At 45.3% G+C, this 20613-nt stretch overlaps 1 protein-coding gene across 1 annotated transcript in view; it reads right to left on the bottom strand.

Moving 5' to 3' along the window:
* Positions 1-5475, bottom strand: part of LHX4 (LIM homeobox 4) — a 104400-nt gene extending 98925 nt beyond the window's left edge. Inside the window, exon 1 of the mRNA XM_084851281.1 lies at positions 5400-5475. Coding sequence (XP_084707407.1) covers positions 5400-5475 — 76 coding nt within the window. The remainder of the gene's footprint in view (positions 1-5399) is intronic.
* Positions 5476-20613: the final 15138 nt, after the last annotated feature.

Raw genomic sequence — 20613 nt, 5'->3', positions numbered from 1 at the left:
AGTTATTCACTTCTATCAAGAATCGCGCAGTTGGAATTCCTCACCTGCTCACCCTCCCCAAAGAAGATTTGGTAAAAGAGCTGACCCTTCCAACTCCCCCAAATAAAAAGGCCTCGTCAGCAGGGATCAAAAGGACACTCCGCAAGAATTTAAGAGGAATAGGAACGGCGAGATTGCCAGGCTGGCATTTAGGCAATGGGTCTACAGATTTTGAAAGCGATGCGAGGGAAACAATACAGTGCAAGGAAAATATAATATAATCCAGGCGATCGAGGAGAAAGTGAAAGAAACCGCGGAAAAAGTAGTTCACAGAGAAAATAGTAAGGGAACCGGTTAGAAAGAACATGGTGACTTTCAGATGGAACTGACGTTTCACCCCGAACATTTGTATGCGGGAATAAACTGAGAACCTGTGAAGGCTTGGTAGACAATAGACATATATTATATCCTCACTGATTTCAGTGGGCTAAAGCGCACCTAACTTTGTGCTGGAGGGCAGCTTTTGTATGCATGCAGGATACAGGTGCACAGAAAGAGTGTGTGTTTTCAAGAGATGCAGACGTGATCATTTTTGTGGGCAGACCAAAATACGGAATACACACAATATCCGGATCTGCCGGGGAGTAGCCAGTCCTCTGTGTACTCCAATGTTGACACAGAGAGAGAAAAACACAGGCAGCAGATATAAATATGTAAAACACGTTGGCGTTTGTATACACATGAAGAGAAAGGCAGGAAAAATGTGCGAATACAAGCACACATCAGCGGTTGGATAATTGGAATTTAACGGACTTTCTGAGTTATATTCTAGGCCTAATTGAATTAAACCAATTGACTCTCCATTAGAAATACTCTATCAGTGACCCAGGCTATAAATTTGGGGCACACGGCTTCCAGCAAGTTCTTGATCTGTTTCCGCCTGCAGTCAGTCCGCCCTTCCTAATTTGGTGAAAGCCAGTTTTCAGAAAAGCCAAAGGAATTGTTCAGGCAGGAAATAAAAACGAGGTAATGGAGGGTCCTGTCGAAATATATTTGCTTGATTGCCCACCAGTAGGCGAACGCAGGGAAGGTGATATATCGAAATTAGAGCACGGATCCACGGGGAGTGGATGTATACGATAAAGTTGTTTGCATACACGTGTTTGCCATATCCTCCCGTTACTTTTTTAGGCGTAGATTTCATTAAAGCATTTTAGGTGTGCATCTAAATATAAAGCCTTTGAGCCGGCCTTTAGACCTAAAGGAAACTCCAGCCTCGGTTCGCCTTTGCCCCCTCCCCCTTTTATTGGGGAGGGAAAGCTCCATTCCCAGTTTTGCTGCGCTTGCTCCGATACCACAGTTCCTGTACTCGCTTAACTCCCCCCCCCTCACCCCCCCCCCCAAAACGGACTTGGGCAAGTCCTCAAAGGGTGCGAATTCGGAACATCATTCTCAAGGCTGAATTTAGCAGGACTTGTAGACATAGTTAGGACCAGGCTCTGTACACGTGTTGACTCGCAAGTAACTGAGGTCAGTGGGACTCACTACCAAGTAAACGCGCTTGGGACTGCGGCAATCGAAAGAAGCAGACAGACAGAGGAGCCGTAGTCAAAGCCTCTTCCAGAAAGGCCTGGAGGGGGGGGGGGGGGACTGCAGTGCATTCTCGGACGTCCAGAATGAATCACCACTGACTGTCAGAGGCAAAGCTTGGCCTAAAGGAAACTCAGATCTTACTGGTTTCTTCAGCAGATCCTTAACTCTGCCTAGTAAGAAGGCGCTGCCTAGCAGAGCCTTAAAGGGGGGGGGGAGGGGGGAGATGTAGGCAGCAGGCCAGGAAGAAAAGTGCGGGATTCATACAGTCTACCACTTAGGGTTTCTTACAATGCAATCCCAGGCATGTCTTCTCAGAAGGAAATCCGATTGAGTTCAGTGGGACTTACCCCCAGGTAAGTGCATATAGGATTGCAGCCTGAACGCTTAGGTGAGACCCGCAAACTAGTTACGCAGCCTTGGAAGCAACTCAATGACAGCCCAACACTGTGTATGTTTACTCGGAAGTCCTACGTTCAGTGGGGCTTAATCCCGAGTAAATGTGAGCAAGGTTAGAGCCTGCTTCTCCCTGGTTTAACTGGCTTGTTGATCTGGGCCATACGCGGTCCCCCAGTCCAAAGGAAAATGCTCCGGCTTAAGAGGTTTCCTGGATCCCAAAGCCCACTGAATATCTCTGACACTTGAGACTGTGGCGAAATGAACATCTGGGCCATCTTGAAAAGATTCCTAGCTCGAGGATTTCAGCCTAAGCAAACAGGTGTGTGTTCGCTCAGGCCAAATGCCCTCGGGTGTGGGATGGAGCCTACTCGTAAACTCCCGTTGACATGAAAAACATTATACTGGTTGGAAAATGGGTTTGGGGACTTCCCTGAATTGGGGGGTGCCCACTAAATAGGGCCTGCGAGTAGAACGTCCTACTGAAATCAATGGGGCTTACTTCCGAGTAAGCCTGGTGGAGAGGAGCAGGCGGCTGCGCCCGGCTTAAATCTTCCGTAGTCCTGCTTTGACTAGACGGGAGCCGGTCCAGCTGGCGTGCCAAGACATGAGATCCCAGCCGAGCCAGAGCAGCCCCCGGAAGGCGAAGGCCGCCCTCCGCTCCCGTCTGCGCATACAGATCTCCCGTTGGAAGCCCCCCCCCCGCCCCCCCCCCCGTAGCTCCAAGGCAGCCAGGTAGATTCACCGACCCAACGCAGCGAAGGCTTCCAAGGACGGAAGCAACCGGGCGCGGGGGAGGCCGAGGAAAGAGGCGGACGAAGCCACCGGCAGGCCGAAGGACCGGCGAGGAACACTGCGGAACACGGCCGACCACGCGCGCCGCCGCCGCCGCAGGAGGAAGCGTGCTCCGCAGAAAGTACACGGAGGGCCAGAGGCTGAGTGGTGCATGGCCACCTATTGGGCGCACGGCCGTGCAGATACAGCGCCTTGTGTGTGCGCGGGAGAGTGTGAGCAAAAATATAAATGTCCACCCCCACCCCCCGAGACTGCACACTTGCACACAAACACAGCTCTCTTGCAGAGGCCGGAGTGTGACCAGCACACACGCACAAATGCACGTGCGCATCAAGACCGCGTCCGTGTCTCCTCTAGAAGTACACCAGGACGCAACAGCTCCCGTCCTGGCGAAAGCCACCCTCACCGCCCTGTGGTTGCTGCTTCAGTGACTTGTCGGCACATACGACCTCCCGGCTTAGGGGTTTGTCTGGCCAACTTTGTAAAACGCTCAGGAAGGGGGGGGGGGAGGTTCCCTTCAATTTATGGCATCATTATTGATAACACACAGCGTGGACACGTTCCAGAGAAGTCAATCGCTTTTTAAGTCCCACTGATTTCAGTAGGAGAGTTAAGCACGTGCTTATATATCCTCCATTGAAATGAACGGGACTTAAAAGCGATTAATTTTGACTTGATCATGCCCCTTACTTGTAGACACATTCTCTCTCTCTCTCTCGCACACACACACACACACACACACACACAGAGAGAACAGATTTGTCCATCCATCCCATTGATAGCGATGGAACCCAAGCAAGCGTGTTTAGGTTGGTAGCCTTGAGTGCATAGGCTGGCTTCTCTAGAAATATTCACACTATTAAATAGGTACATATCACTCTTGCCATGCTACAGATCTACATGTGTAAACTTAAAAGCTTAACGCTTCTGTTCATCAGCAGGTACATCTCTCGAGGGAAATTATAAAATGAATACATACATATAAATGAACAAATACTGTATACCCATACATTACAAGCCCACCTAATTGTGTATTTGCAGGTCCATACATAAACGAAGTGCCTACTTATTTTATAAACAAATATACTGATCGTAAGGCTGTCTACCAAGAAGTAAGTCCCACGGAGTTAAATGAGACTTATTCCTAAGTGACCGCTCATGTGATTGCAAGCAGCCACAGGCAGAAATCCCAACCATACTGACGAGGAAATAAAGCTGCATTCCTATGAACACTTACTTAGAAATCAGTCAGTCACATTAGACCCAGTGGGACTTTCAGCCGGATCTATGCGGGCTGCTTATCCAGAAGTTAGCCCCATTTAAATCAGTGGGACTTACCTCTGAATAAGTATGGTTTAAGAGTAGGCCGACAGGCAGGTCGACTGAAACATAGGAGGGATGCAATCGGACAGATTAGACAAACAGGTGCTGTGTTATACACATATGCAGCTACGCGGATTGGGGGGGGGGGAGGATACATTCCATATAGGGAAATATATATTATTCACATCTTCAAAAGCCCCTCGCCCTCCTCACCTATTTATATCCCTTTTTATGTATGTTTGTACATGCAGTAAAACAACAGCGGATGTCTCTGTAAACAGATACAAGTGATGTATCTGCATAGGCACACCTCGAAGGACATGCTGTACATCTAAGAATAGATACCAGATAATCCACACACTCAGTAGATACACAGGTCTTCATAGTTCTACATACATAAGATACACACCTATACACACGACAGATGGCACAGTGCATTGTTTTGGCGCGCGCCAGTACAAGGTAAGCACAGGTGTTTGCATCTGCTCGTGTATCCATTAACCTTACCTTTACTTGTGCCCAGACTCTAAACTAGAGAAAGCCACAGCGCTGGAGCAATTAATCCGGAGGGGGTGTCCCCTAAATGCAGCAGCCTAGCCAGTGATTGGGCATTAAGAAAATAAATACAAAGCTGAGCGCAAATGAGTTGCGGGGGAACAGGAATGGGACAGGGCGGGGGCGAACAGTCACAACAGCGACAAGGGCACTTTCGCATACAGACTATTCGGGAGCCCCACCACAATGCCCCCCATTGCGGTCCCTTTGAAGAGAAAACGGGGACTAGAGGCAGGAAGCTTCCAGGCAAACTTCTTGCAAGGAGACGAGATCTCTCCCTTATTCGATGTGCTTGCCATTCTCTCGCCTTCCCCAAATTCTGCTCACTAACCTCTTTAAGGCTGCAGTCCTATTTATTTATTATTTATTTATTGCATTTATATCCCGCCTTTTTTCCTCTTGAATTCCTATGACCATTTACCTAGAAGTAAGCCCCATTAATGCAAGAGGACATGGATAGGATTGTGCTGAAAGCCTTCTTCCCCGCCTGATGTGTTGTTTTTAGTGCTAAAAATGCTGTTTATCCACAAGGAAAGAGACTGCTGTGCACATCTATGCAGCTATTTAATAGGGAAAATAACCTGCCCACCTGTTTACCATCATGAAATATCGGCAGCACAACGTTACATAAACACGCACACACGTATCCTTCTGTACAGTGCAGTTATTATAGTAATCCTCCCTGCACCATTCAAGCTCCCAAGACTGCCAGTTTTCTTTATTATTAAATCAATGTAGAAGAGAGAGAGAAAATTCCTTACGTTGCATTGGCACACCAAGAATTTCTGGAAGCCCTTTCACAGAACCTTCTGTAGTGAGCGCTGAGCTTTGCATCATTTTATTTCAATATAAAGAGAAGACGAAAAAGATGGGGGCCAAAAAAACCCCCCAAGGAGATTAACTAAAAATTATTAAAAATAAAATAAAAATAAGGTATGGCTGGGGCTGATCCTTGGAGAGGTTGCAGAAGGGCTGAGGCGAGCCCGGTCTGTTCCAGATCCCCTTGGATCCTCTTGCTATCCCAGCTTGACTGTATCCTGGGTTAAAAGTGATGCTGCAGCAGCAACCTCCTTTTCGTTGGAGTGCTGGTCCAGGGAAGGCAGCTTTGATTCATTCACACTGCAGGGAGAGGGCGTGACGTCACTTTCCGCAGGAAAGCCACGCCCCCTCCAGCCAATCCCTGCGCGCCTCCTTTCAAAAAGCCCGGGGCGGGGAAAAGGGTCTCCAGGTGATGCAGAGGAAAGAGCGCTGCTGGGGCGTGGGGATCCCGTGCAAGTCTCGCCTTTTTCCCTGCGAGGGGGAGGCGTCTTACGGACAGCTCTGCCCCTTCCCTCACAGTCTGGACCAAAAAGCTGGACCAACAGGTGGCTGAGTGTTTGCTGATTGCCTTTCAGGAGGAGACAGGGCTCAGGTCCGTTTCCAGATCTCCTGAACGCATTAAACCTTGTCAGTTCACCCTCTCCTTTATTTTTACCTGCCGTGTTCGTTCCCATTGCAAAAGGAGGCTCTGAATGGTCATAATGGCAGCATCGAGTCGTGATTTGCACTGACCCGGCCCAGCTAGGAACTCGCATATCGTTTCTCAGCACCTGGAATGGAGTTCACGCATTCAAAGGCGTGGAGGAATAAAGTGGTGGATGTCACGTGCGAACCGGCTCTCGGTCGTGGCCACCGAGTCCATGGGATTCTTTCTTCGAAGCACCGTCACCTCACCGACTTCATTACACTACTTTCTCTTCAGATCCCCCCCGCTGATTTTTCCCTCCCCGTGAGCCGTACCCATGCATGCCAGCGGGCCACTATTTCGCATTGTCTTCACTCTGTCTCGCTCTTATGCACCTTTTCTCTCAGGGCTCCCCCACCCATTATCGCAGCCCCCAATTCACAGAATTTCCAAAGGGCCGTATTTCACGGCAATTAAGCATTGATTACCACCTCAGACACTGCTAGAGCTGATGTCCGAATCAGCCCCCGTCAGTAGCCAGGGATTTAGACAAAACACACTTGAGTGGTGGGTTAAAGACAGACTTTACCGGAGACAGAACAAGCTTGCATCTGGAGGTAAATTGGCAGAGGTCAGCCTCATGGCCAGCATCCCTTGCAGGAGGAAGCAGGAAGGAGAATAGAGAGTAGGGGGAGGAGACAAGGAAAAAGTCACGAGGATGTCCCAGGGACCCCTCCCACCTGACTCAGATACATATTGACCCTTTAAGTCCAGGTTAAGTGACTCATAGCCCGAGTCCCTCCAAAAAGAGCGACACACCACACCTATATTGCCACCGCATTTGGAAGCTGGGCTGAAAAGCAACAAAATGCTACCTCCACTATCAGTACACCAGTTGCTGGGGAACATGGGCAGGAGGGTGCTCTTGCCCTCATGTCCTGGTTGTGGGTTCCTGGTCGGCAGCTGGTTGGCCACTGTGTGAACAGAATAAATGGACCCCTGCTCTGATCCAGCAGGGCTCTTATGTTCTTAAAACCCAGTCCATTTGCTTTCCTATAGAAAGCTACGATCATGCATGTCACATTCCGGGTTATAAAGAGGAACAGAACCCAGCACCACACAGTCTCTCCCCATGCCCGCCAGCTGCATCTGCTTTTCAAAGAAGTTTCTCTGATTCTCCCTCCAGAGGCGCTCATCGCCGCGTGCCGGGTTCAAGCATCGCCCCCGGGGCTGCTTCCCTCCCCGCCCCTTTGGCGCACAAGTCAAGCCGTTTTGCCTCTTACTAGAAGCACCAGGTGCTTAATGGGCCCTGGGAACGGACCAGAGCTAGTTTCGCATAATGGCCGTGGAAACACCAGTCCCTGGTTATGAATTAATCAGGAGTTCTTAGGCAAGCCACTTCCATGAGGGCTGGCGAAGCGGAGAAGTTCTCAGGTTGGGTCTGGTGCAGAGGTGTCCCGAGGAAAGCATGCGAAGACGTGCTTTCCGCGTTTAAGGGTGCAATCCTATGCAGGTGTAGACAGGAAAAAGTCCTACAACTCGCAGCATTCCCCAGCCAGCATAGCTCTTTGTTACAAACTGACGAAGCTAATTCTGAGGGGGCGCCCATTAAACTGGTAAGGCGGACACCGTCACTGTAATTTCTGGTAAAACATGTGTACGTCCTCACTTTCCACGAATCCCGAAACACCTTTCTTACCTACATTCAGCTTTTTGCAAACTGCCAACACTCTGCATAAAAACGACGCACTCCCTGCCCAAATAACTTACAGTCCACATTCAGTGAACAAGAGAATTATATATCCTTTACATTGATATCCCGCCTTTTCCTCCAAGAAGCTCAAGGCGGCTTCCATGGTCGTCCTCAGCTCCATACTATCCTCACAACAACCCTGTGAGGTAGGTTAGGCTGAGACTCTGTGCCTGGCCCAAAGTCACCCAGTGAGCTTCATGGCAGAATGGGGACCAGAATCCGGGTCTCCCCAGTCGTAGTCCAACACTCTAACCATTACACCACATTGCTTCTCCAGTGATAGTGGAGCTGGAAGGAAGGACGAGTCATGTGGTTTTGGAAAAGTAGGTAAAGCGAAGTGATATAAGCACTTTGAAATTCGTACATGCATGAGCATCAAGGGTGTAATCCTATGAACATTTAGACAGAAAGAAATCCTACAACTCCCAGCATCCTCAGCCAATCATGCTGTCCAAACATGCATAGGATTGCGTCCCAAGTCGACACTAGCGCGAACATAAGAGTTCGCTATCACAACTCCAATAGCGTTAGCTGGCACACGACGGGTTTTCCGAGGAATCAGCAAATGTCCCTTGATAACTTACCACTAGTTAACTCGCAACTGAACGTGTGAACATTGAAATGCATAGAGATAATGTCAGGCGATATGAAAGTTCCACCTGCGATGTTTATTCTGTGGCCCCACTGTCTCACAGGCAAGTCATCCCGTGTTCACCGTATACGTGTGAATTCACCATATCGCCAAAGGAGAAACGGTGCTTGGGCGTGTACACATTGAGTAGCAGCCGGCGTTTAGAAAGCTTCAGGGCCAAGTCTTTGCTAAGAGAAGGGCTTGTTCCACAAGATCAAAGCAGAGAAATGTACTGAGAGGGGCAAAAAGACGTAAGTGGAGAACTAAAGTAAATTCAGGTGAGAGCGCATGCCTTCTCCTCATTGCCTGGTGGGTGAGGAGTGCGGTGCGCGGATAAGAAGCTACATGAAAAAGTTTATTTCTCCCTGCAAGAGCTGAAATTAACTTTCCAAGTCAGTGGAAGAAAGGCGATTTTATAGACAAAGGAAGACCGGCGCTATTTCCACATCGGGTTCCCAGCCCGCCCCACCCTTGCTTCCGTTGGAATGCGGCGACTGCTTTGCAGCCAGCTAACAGTGCGTTTTTACGCAGAAGCCCCACCGAGTTTAATAGGGCTAATAGTTTACTTTCGTGTGAGGGCGCACAAGATCACAGCCTTAAGCTGCAATCCTATACTCCCTTACCTGGGAGTAAACCCCACTGAACTCAATGGGGCTTACTTCTGAACGGCTGTAGCTGGCCTGCTCCCTAAGTTTTTTTTTTTTTCACAAATAAATAATCAAATTTATTAGGGAAATTTTTAGGAAACCAGCAAGAAAGCCTTTGTTTTTCTTCTTAAAGGTAAAGATGCTATTATGTGGGGGCAGTGTTGCAGTCGAATCTGCCCAGATATTCCTAATGGTACATGCAATTGAGGTTATACCTGAGATGAAGTAATCTAAGTTCACATTTTAACTTAAACACAAGAATGGCCAACAGATTGGAAAAAATCAACCTATATCCCCATACCAAAAAAGGGAAGCACCAAAGAATGTTCAAACTATCGGACAGTGGCACTTATTTCACATGCCAGTAAGGTAATCCTCAAGATCTTGCAAGGTAGGCTCCAGCAATTCATGGAACAAGAATTGCCAGATGTACAAGCTGGGTTTCGAAAAGGCAGAGGAACTAGAGACCAAATTGCTAATATCCACTGGATAATGGAGAAAGCCAGGGAGTTTCAGAAAAACATCTATTTCTGTTTTATTGACTATTCTAAGGCCTTTGACTGTGTGGATCATAATAAATTGTGGCAAGTTCTTGGTGGTATGGGGATACCAAGTCATCTTGTCTGCCTCCTGAGGAATCTGTATAACGACCAAGTAGCAACGGTAAGAACAGACCACGGAACAACGGACTGGTTTAAGATTGGGAAACGAGTATGGCAGGGCTGTATACTCTCACCCTACCTATTCAACCTGTATGCAGAACACATCATGTGATGTGCTGGGCTTGATGAAGCCAAGGCTGTAGTTAAAATCGCTGGAAGAAACATTAAGTATCTCAGATATGCAGATGATACCACTTTGATGGCTGAAAGCGAGGAGGAGCTGAGGAACCTTCTGACGAAGGTGAAAGAAGAAAGTGCAAAAGCTGGGTTGCAGTTAAACCTAAAAAAAACCAAGATTATGGCAACCAGCTGGATTGATAACTAGCAAATAGAGGGAGAAAACGTGGAGGCAGTGACAGACTTTGTCTTTCTAGGCGCAAAGATTACTGCAGATGCTGACTGCAGCCAGGAAATCAGAAGACGTTTACTTCTTGGGAGGAGAGCAATGACAAATCTTGATAAAATAGTTAAGAGCAGAGACATCACACTGACAACAAAGGTCCGCATAGTTAAAGCAATGGTATTTCCTGTAGTAACAGGCTGCGAGAGCTGGACCATAAGGAAGGCTGAGCGACGGAAGATAGATGCTTTTGAACTGTGGTGCTGGAGGAAAATTCTGAGAGTGCCTTGGACTGCAAGACGATCAAACCAGTCCGTACTCCAGGAAATAAAGCCAGACTGCTCACTTAAGGGAATGATATTAAAGGCAAAACTGAAGTACTTTGGCCACATAATGAGAAGACAGGATATCCTGGAGAAGATGCTGATGCTAGGGAAAGTGGAAGGCAAAAGGAAGAGGGGCCGACCAAGGGCAAGTTGGATGGATGATATTCTGGAGGTGACGGACTTGACCTCGGGGGAGCTGGGGGTGGTGATGGCCAACAGGAAGCTCTGGCGTGGGCTGGTCCATGAAGTCAGGAAGAGTTGGAAGCGACTGACTGAATAAACAACAATGAACAGTTGTATGTGTGTGTGTGTGTGTGTGTGTGTGTATATATATATATATATATATATATATATATACTGTATATGAAGGAGCATGTTCCTCAGAGCATGTTGCTCAGATCTATAAAGGCAGTTCTTTAAAATGCCTGTTGGTTAAATGATGGACTGGACGCTTGGATTCATGCATTCAGACAAAGAATTCATTCTTTCTATGCACAAATTAATCAGTGCATCTTCCCCTTGTGAAAAATTGTGTCATCTAAAAATTGAGGCTATTGGATTGCTCAAGTAGTCTTTCTTTCCCCTTTCTTACTGAAATTATGCTTAAAGTACTGGAATATCTTAAAACTGTAACATCACTGCTGCAGCAGAAGAATCTGGATATTGAGGCAGCACTGAAACATATTGACTGTATTATGGGGAAATTACAAGAAATGCAAAATGATACCGTTTTCAACAACATCTTTGAAGCAGCCAAGAAAGCATCTGCATCTGCTGACCATGAAGCACCATCAAAGTCTTCATAAACTCCCCCGGACTTTAGGAAAGCTGATTTTAATAAACTCAGAGCACTGATAAGTAGGATTCCATGGCAGGAAAACCGAACAGGAAGAAGAGTTCAAGATGTGGTGGTGGTGGAATACTTACCAAATTTGAAGATGACACCAAACTGGGTGGGATAGCTAATACTTCAGAAGATAGAAACAAAATTCAAAATGATCTTGAGAGGTTAGATGACTGGGCAGAAAATAACAGAATGAAATTTAACAGAGACAATGGCAAGGTTCTTTGTTTAGGAAAAAGCAATAAAATGCACAGGTATAAGATGGGGAATAGTACATGTAACATGGCTTGGTAATAATACATGCAAAAAGCCCTTGGAATTGGAGTTGATCACAAGCTGAATATGAGTCAGCAGTGTGATGTGGCTGCAAAAAAGGCAAATGCGATTTTAGATTGCATCAATAAAAGTATCGTTCCAAAATCACAGGAAGTGATAGTTCCATTCTACTTTGTGCTGGTGAGACCTCACTTCAAATACTGTGTCCAGTTCTGGACACCACATTTTAAAAAAGATTCAGATAAATTAGAACAAGTTCAGAGAAGGATAACAAAGATGATCAGGGGACTAGACACTAAGTCCTACAAGGAAAGACTGAAGGAACTGGGTATGTTTAGCCTTGAGAAGAGAAGACCAAGCAGGGACATGATAGCACTTTTAAAGTACCTAAAGGGATGCCACACACAAGAGGGCTGCAACCTGTTCTCCATCATCCAAGACTGTAGGACACAAAACAACAGGCTTCAGTTATAGAAAGGCAGATTTCAGTTGAACATCAGGAAAAACTCCCTAAAGGTCAGAACGGTCAGACAATGGAACCAACTGCCTAGGCAGCTGGTGGGCTCTCTGTTGCTGGAGGTATTCAAGCAAAGACTGGGCAGCCACCTGTCAGGGATGCTTTAAACTGGATTCCTGGACTGAGTAGCAGGTTGGACTCTATAGCCTAAAGGCCCCCTTCCAACTCTATGATAGGTATATTCCTACTTTTTTGGTGCCCCTCCCTGAATTTTTAAGATGGCTACAGGTCTGCTTCTGAGTTTGCACTGTTAGGCTTTCCTGCTGTTTTGATGATTTGATGATTTTCTTTTTTTATACTTGTTTTAATGTCTATTCTAAGCATTTATTTGCGGCCCACTCCTATGCATATTCCCTCAGAATAAGTCCTACTGTATTCATTAGATTTATTTCGGTGTGAATGGAATGCTGGAGTAGATGGGCCCTTGGTCTGACCCAGCATGGCTCTTCTTATGTTCTAGTTATATGGGCAAAAGATTACATCTTTAATTTTCATTATGTAAACTCCTTGACAGCCATCAGGAAGAATAAATAAAACAACAAATGTGCTGAAATTAAAACTGCAAACACACACCCCCCACACCCCAAGTTTTGATGAATATCACATAGTTGCAGTTTTCAGATTAGGACTAGCAAACAGCATGAATCAAGAACAGTTTCTGGGGGACGGGGTGGCTGGCTGGGGGAGATACAGTGTTCCCTATTTTTTAAGCTTTTATTCCTAACATTGAAATTCAGAACTCAAATGGAGAAATGGAAAATGAAATTTCTGCTGAGGGATTTGGGGGGGTGAGTTTTACCCTGTGATTATTGCATTTATGATATTCTGGTCTTATTTTTAACATTCATTTCAGCTCTGCTTGTAATGCCTGACTGGATTCTAGGTAATGATTTTCCAGAAACTGACATGGGGTAAAACCTTCCACTTTCAATCAATAGAAAGGGGCATTTGTTGTTAGTCATTTACTTCCATGGTGTTAAAATGTTAACATCAATTATTACAAATTGCTCTGTTCTTTTCAGCCATTAGATAAGTGGCAGAGTGATATTGCAGGGAAGGGTAGAGAGCTAGGATCTCCCAGGACAATAAAGAGTTAAACTCTCAAGGCATCTGCAAGCCCTAGGAGAAAATATGTAAAACAATTTACCAAGAACATTGTGAATTTGGCTAGCAAACCTTAATTGTAATAGTAAAAAAAAAAAACACAGCCAATCAGCCACAGGGACCTCTGTGAATATATAGATGGGGTAAAAAATAATAATCTAACACTTAATTTTTCTCTCTAGAATAGAAAATGTTAACATCGGTACTTTTTTCTCTCTCCAGAAGGAGAGGGCAGGGCAGGAGAGACTGAATCTCAAAGGTGCATAAAAATAATCATTTGGTGCACCTTTTGAAATCCATCTCCTCTTCCCCCTACCCCCATATTGGTGCCTTTCCACCTTTTTCCTTTTCATTTCCTCCCATCATAGTCTCTAGTAACTTGTGTGTGGGGCAGAGTGGGTGGTGGAAAAAATAAAGTGTTGTACAGTGTTTTTCCCAAGGTCTTGCAAAATATTGAAAAATGGTAATTCAAAATGCTGCATTTCGATTTATCAAGAAGGCAGATTTGATGAAACGTACTTATTTTTTTAAAAGATTGCATCGTTATAAACAAGATCTGAAAAATTAAGTTATCCTGAGAACAAACTGATTGCAATGACTGAGCTGGACAGCAGCAAAAATACCTCGCATGCTCACCTTGGTGAGAGGAAGCAGTGGAGTCAAATACAATGTCAGCAAATAAGACATGTCCCATTGATTTCAGTGGGACAACTACTGCAGTAAATTCTAAACTGTGTGCACTATTTGCACCATAATAAATAAAATGCATCTCAGCATGAATCATTGCTCTGTCCTTGCCTCATTCTAACCAGCCTCCACAGAGGGTGGGCAATTTATTTATTTGTTACATTTTAAGTGGCCCAATAACCAAAGTTCTCTGGGCAATGCACAGATAAAGCAAAAACATAAACTACATGATAACAAAATTATGGGTTGGGTCTGGGCTTAGTCACACTTAGAGTAGAACCAATAAAACCAATGGGACTTAAGTTAGTCATGACTTTCTAGTCCCATTGATTTCAATGGGTATACTGTAAGTATGACAGAGTCTGGACCCAACTCAATAGTAATAAAACAGCACATTATAAACAAGATATATTTTCTGCATTGGGGATTTTCCAGTCACTTCTAATGGAGAGAAACAGCAGAATTACCTGTCCTCAGGGGAGGCTGCCTGCTGTGTGTCTGCCTGAGTCACTGCTCTGAGCTGGCTGGCTTCCTCCCACTCAGATCAGTGACACATGCAGAAAGATGAAAGGGGGATGGAATTACCTCCTTAGAGGATGGGTAGTTCTTATTCTCACAAAAATAACCCCTTTTTGATGTAGGTGAAGTGTTTCTCCAATTTTAATTCAGAAATGTTGGGCAACACATTGTTAAATCTCTCCCATTTAAACCAATAAGACATACAGTACTTAACTTGACTGGACTGTGCCCAGTAATTTTAGATGGGTAGTTAGGTTATTGCAAGAGTGTTTCACAGCCAGGAGGTAAATCACTCGCAAGACCACAAGGGGAGATTTCATTGCTGGACAATATGCTAGCATGCATATTACAAACTGCAACCACGCTGCATCATAGGGTTTCAGCACCATCTACCCATGGACAGCGCTCTGAGAAACTAGCTGCTTTGCACCTTCCTGGGACAGAAGGGAAAAGGACTTTCAGTATTTATTTCTTCTAGATTTCCCCTTGGAACTGTGAGACATATGCATTTATAAAAAGGAAACACAATATTCTCAGACATCTATAAAGAGGCTGGGCCTAAGTTTGCAGGCAGGGGGGACAACACACTGCTGCACAACAGGGCCCCTTAGACTACTAGTTACGGGGAAATGTACCAAGCATTAAAAACAAAGACAAAATTCCCTCCTCCTAACAGAATAACTAATAACAGAGGTGTGCACAGAACTGCATTTATCCTGAGAACCTTGAAAAGAGAGGGGAACATGCAGGGGGAAAAATCCATGCAAGCAAAACTGCTAAGGAATATAGGCAATATGTGCTATTTGGTTAGAGGTTCACAAAGATAAAGATTTAAAGATCTTGAATTGTCTACCTATTAGTCCAGTATTCAAGGCACAACCCATTCAATCTGGTTCTGGAAGTAATGTAGCAATTCATGGATCAATATCCAGCTGTGCATCCAAGGTATGTATTCATTTGATACTTTCCATCTTCACTTGATCTGGTGATCTGAAAGCCATAGTTATTCAAATGCACTGTGTCTCCCCACTCCACCACCCCCATATGATGCTCTGTATGCCCTGCCTTACTTTTCCAAATGTTATTTTGTCTGCCCTCTTCTGAACAATTCATACTAATTTGTTTATATATCATCAGCAAGAACAATACTTTCTGCTGTGTCCAGGGTCTGGAATTTGGCTGTGCTACCAAATGTCCTCATTTGCATGTGTTTGAATTTGCATGTGTGCCTAGAAATATAGCCATCTTTTGCAGTGGTGTGGTGTGCATACAGCAGACCATTCACTCTGCTTCAACAAAATAGGGAAATTAGCTCACTGACAAAGCTTACGGGAAATAACACCATTTTATTTTATGTACCAGAAAGATTAGATCAGTATACCAACCCTTCACTGGACCAGCAGTCTATTTCTAATAGCAGTGATAGAGACAGAGAAAAGCAGAGGTGGGAAATTAGAGTTCATCAAATGAGGACCAGAGAGGATGCTTGGAAAATGGTAAAGGAGGGCTTGGGAGACTATACACAACACAGGTGTTTTTTTAGTTTGATGTGCCATGCAAGGAGTAGAATAGATAGATTTTTAGACTGATTTTAGGAGAAAGAGGAAAAACAGAGTCAAAGCATGTATCTTAACCTTCTTTCAGAGTAAGGGGAACTCAAAGGATCTCACGTCCTGGTGGTCACAGGTACCTAAACACTCACAGTGGGCACAGGGTACCCTCTGGTCATGAGTTCAAAATGGGGCAGACACCCACCCAGGTTGGATAAATCCAAAGGTGGTTCTGATTCAGGCAATGATGGGGAGGCTGAGCAGCTGGCTAAGCCATCATTAGGGACCCCTGAGCTACACAATTTGTTTGCAAGAGTAGAATTTGGAATGGAGAGCCCCAAAATGAGGTCTCTTCTTTGATACTGAGTAATCTGAGGAAAATAATCAACAGAGAGAAAGAGAGAGAGGGCCAAGGGAACTGAGGGGATGGCAGCAAGGCAAGGAAGCTTGCTAAGAGCATGGTGGGTGTGTGGTTGCACTTGGCTCAAGACCCTGAAAAACCTCAGCACAACGTCCTCTAAGCTTGCTCACCAAATGACTAGGCCACTTGACTTTGATACAATCCACTGCAAGGCCTGGCTCCCTAGGGTTCTGAGAGGCCTACAAAAGGTCAGATTGCATACCCAGGACGGGGAGGCATGCAGGTGTCCCAGGGAGAAGGATTGAGCACACAGTGTGATTGCGCTGGGCCATAGAATGGAAGCTGGCTAACAAGCTGCAATGGGTGCTTCACAGGGGTTGAAACACTTTACAGGACTACAAGGCAGCAGATCGCTCTGGGCAAACAAGACAGTAAGGCGGTTCACACGAGGGAAAACTCTGGCCCTGGGCTAGGCACCGGAGTAGAGCACTAGGCAGGATCAAGAAAGTCCCACAGTCAAGAAGAGTAGTGGGTGCCTGAACTCAATGCCAATTATAGACTTCAAACAAAGAGACAATGACTCAGGCTGTGGTAGAACAAAGGGATTAATAGTGTGATTTGGGGGAATGAAAGGGAACCTCAAGGAGGTTCTTGGCTCCTTGACTGAATTACAGCAAACTAAGCATTGCAAAAGTCATGCTTCTAAGATATAGTCTGGTGGGGCTATACAGACCAAAGGGTATCACAAAGGGTGCCTGGTGGTGCTTTAACCTGCTGATCTATCTTGAGGTGAGGATGCTTCAGGAATGAAATCGATTTCCTGTCAAAGCTTTAGGCTGGCCAGTCTAAAGCTATCCTCATGGGTTGTCTGGCTGAGGTGGTGACTTGGTGGTCAGAAAGATTACCATTTATCTGGAGTACCCACGCATTGCACACTGCAGCAGGGCAACTCCTTTAATGAAGCCACAGTGGAGGACATACAGGTCAGTGAACTTAATTTACTAATGTCGTAATTGTCTTGTTCCCAGCTGCCATGAGCCTCTTGCCCATGCAGCCTTTCCCAAATACAAACTACACATGCACAAAAACCCCATCCTAGCTGAGCTACTCAGTAACGGCTGCCCATTACTGGGCACGTTTCTGCCAAGCATGAGGCACAGTTAGAAGCACAATGGACGAGGGAGATAGAGTTGGTTGCAAGCTGGTTAAGCATTTGTTGTTTGGAGGAAGAACTTGTAGGAATGGAAGAATCTGTCAGTTTTGCTTTTTCTGGCATTGAAATCTGTAAAGTCTTGAGTGCTTTTTACCCTGACTATGAAGGAATTTGTGAATTTTGGGGTACATTCTTATCAAAAATGAGAGCAAATTCTCACACATCCCTTAGAAGGAGGCCTGAACCCTAGTCTCAGAGCTTCTGGCCATTGTCCTCACCAAATGGTCTAGCCATATAAACATCTACTAAGCTTCTGCATACACTGACTGAAGTCTATTGTTTGTTTTCTGGAAGGCACTTCTGATTGGTTCAGACTGAGCAAGTTTTGAAATTCCTGCACTTCAGTTTTTTGGTGAGATACCACTCGACTTCTACCAGGTGGTATCCACGCTCATAATGTTCAGTGGGTTTCCCCCCACTGAATGGTATATAGCAACCCTTAATTTGAACTTGAGGTGTGGAATCTGCTTTTAGTGCCTTAGAATGCATGGAGAAACAATAAAGGGGAGAGTATCTTTTGAGCATGCACAGAGTGGTTGCAGCCATTGAGTATAGCCACCCTTCCCCTATAATGGGGGTGCAGAACCTCCGGCCCAGGGACCAAATGTGGCCACCCTGGGATCCCAATCCAACCCTCCAGGGTTCCTGATAGGTCCCCTCCCCCTCCCCCGGCCTCACCCCTTTTCCCTTGATCACTGATGGTTTGGTGGCTTCCTGGCTTTTGTGCAGTTTTTTCCCCATTCTAAACAGTTAAAAAGCTTCTTCTAAGGTTTTGTTACCAGCAGTATGTGCTTTAAGCTAAACTATGCCTCCCCCTTTGCTTTTGGCCTGCTCCTTTTGTTTTAGGCCCCACCCACTCCTGGAATGCTGCCCCCGAGAGCTTCTCTGAAATGAAATTTGGCCCTCAGTCTGGAAGAGGTTCAGCACTACGCCCCTATAATATGAACTTCTGGTCCAGGGAGCATGACTTCCCTGCCTGAACTCTTGCATCTTGTATCCTAGAAAGTAAGGCACTGTAAGGTCCCATGAACATTATAAAGAAGCCACAAGTTATAGCTCATTTGCAAAGGTATGACTCATCCCTAAAACATGAATTCTTGAGCCACGAAGAACATAAGAATTCTCCTTCTGGGTCAGACTAAAGTCCATCTAACCCAGGACACCATCTCCACAGAGGCTACCCAGATGCCCTGAGAAGCTCAAAAGAATGGCACTGTGGTGATGGACATCTCTATTGAGAATCAGTGACACATTGCCTCTGAACATGGAGGTTCTACACTAATAGCCAGTGACAGACATTCTCCATGAATTTGTCTAATCTTCTTTTTAAAACTCTTGAAGTGTTCTGTGCCTCAACACCTATAAAGCAAACCCTATTTGCCTGGCATGAGTAACCACCCAAATGGCTGCATTCATTAAAGTTGCAAATAAATGTCAAGCTGCATTGGGATTGCACCCCTTGTGGTGAAGCTTCTTGGTGCATAGGAGATGCATGGCTTTGGAGGAAAGACTGTCCCAGAGTGCCTGCAGGTGGACCCTGATGGTACCTAGTCTGATTATGACATCTCCTTAGTCATCTCCTTGTGTTTCCTGATTGGTGACTTGTCCTCCTGGACCAGGGTTACAAAGGGTAGTGGTTCCATAACATGATGAAGGGGATTAATATCTGCCAGCTGCTGTGATAATTGTCGCACTTATCTGAATCCTGCCTATTTACTTAAGACGTGTCCTCGGATGGCAAAGTATTGCTTGGCTTAAGAATAAAAGCCCCTTTCCCCTGTCATTTGCAACTGGGTTTATGGGTAGAGAACATTACTGAAGACCTTGAGAATGGCGTGTTTTGAAAACATCTCTACAGCTATGTGGGGGTACCCTGGAAAAGCATCTGGAAACTACAACTGATGCAGAATGCAGCAGTTAGGCTGCTAACCAGTGCACAGTATCAGGAACATATTAAACATGTTTTGAAAGACCTGCACTGCTTTCAAGATGCTTTCATGCTCAGTTCAAGGTGTTGGTTTTAACCTTTAAAGTCCTAAACAGTTTAGGACCTGACTAAGAGAACACCTATCTCAACATGAACCTGTTGCCAGGTCCCCAAATTCCATGCACTTGTGTGGAAGAACAAAAAAATTACAGCTCCTTGCTTTGCTTTTTCTTGAAAAAAGCAAATATTACCTGTGGCTAGCTCAAAAGCCACTAGGCCTAACTTTGTGAAATTTGGCAGATTCAGTCAGCTCTATAGGAGCTGCCAGGTCCCCAAACTCTATGCACATATGTGGAAGTACAAAAAAATTACAGCTCTTCGCTCTACCAGATTTTCTTGAAAATAGCAAATTTTACCTGTGACTAGCACAAAAGCCACTGAACCTAACTCTATGAAATTGGTCAGGTTCAATCAACTCCATGGGGGCTACCAAGTCCCCAAATTTCATGAATTTATCATACAAACTAAAACAGTTATGGCCGTTTCTGTTTTCCAATCAAGTCCATGGGAAAATGTAAAAAAAATGGCAGTTAGGACAGCTCAAAAGATTCAGGGCACAGTTCAAAAAGATCCAGGGTCCATGCCCAGGTGGGCCTTTCCTAATGATGCCTCTGATGCCTGGATATTACAATCTGCAGGTGAGGTTCTCTCATTGCCTGCAGAGGCCTGTTTGTCAGGCACATGTGAAAGGGCTTTCTCCTATGTCGCCCCCAAATTGTGAAATGCACATCCCCAGGAACTATGATTGGCCCCCACTCTCTTGGCTTTTAGAAGGGTGTGAAGACACATCTTTTTAATCTAGCCTTTTAAATTACGTAGTTTTAATGTTCTACTATTTTAGTGTTCTTATTTTTAATTGTTTTAAGGTTTTATTGTTTTAACTTGCTGTGCATACTTCTGCCTTAATGGCTTTTTAGCAAATAAGATAGTATATAAATGTTGTTGTTATCATCATCATCATCAACAACAACAACAACTACTACTACTGCTATTGGTAGGAATATTGCCATTAAAAAAAGAAAGCCAAGATTTGCAGCAATTTATCTTCCATGTCAGGTATCAGATTCAATGCAAAATTCTACAGGTATGTATTGCTTCCTGGGCATTATGTCTC

The sequence above is a fragment of the Heloderma suspectum genome, chromosome 4, assembly GCF_057233095.1.
Source record: "Heloderma suspectum isolate Gila_16-S chromosome 4, 16-S_ref, whole genome shotgun sequence".
NCBI classification, from domain to species: domain Eukaryota; kingdom Metazoa; phylum Chordata; class Lepidosauria; order Squamata; family Helodermatidae; genus Heloderma; species Heloderma suspectum.
The sequence above is the reverse complement of the archived record's forward strand: the minus strand, read 5'-3'. Positions and strand labels throughout refer to the sequence as shown.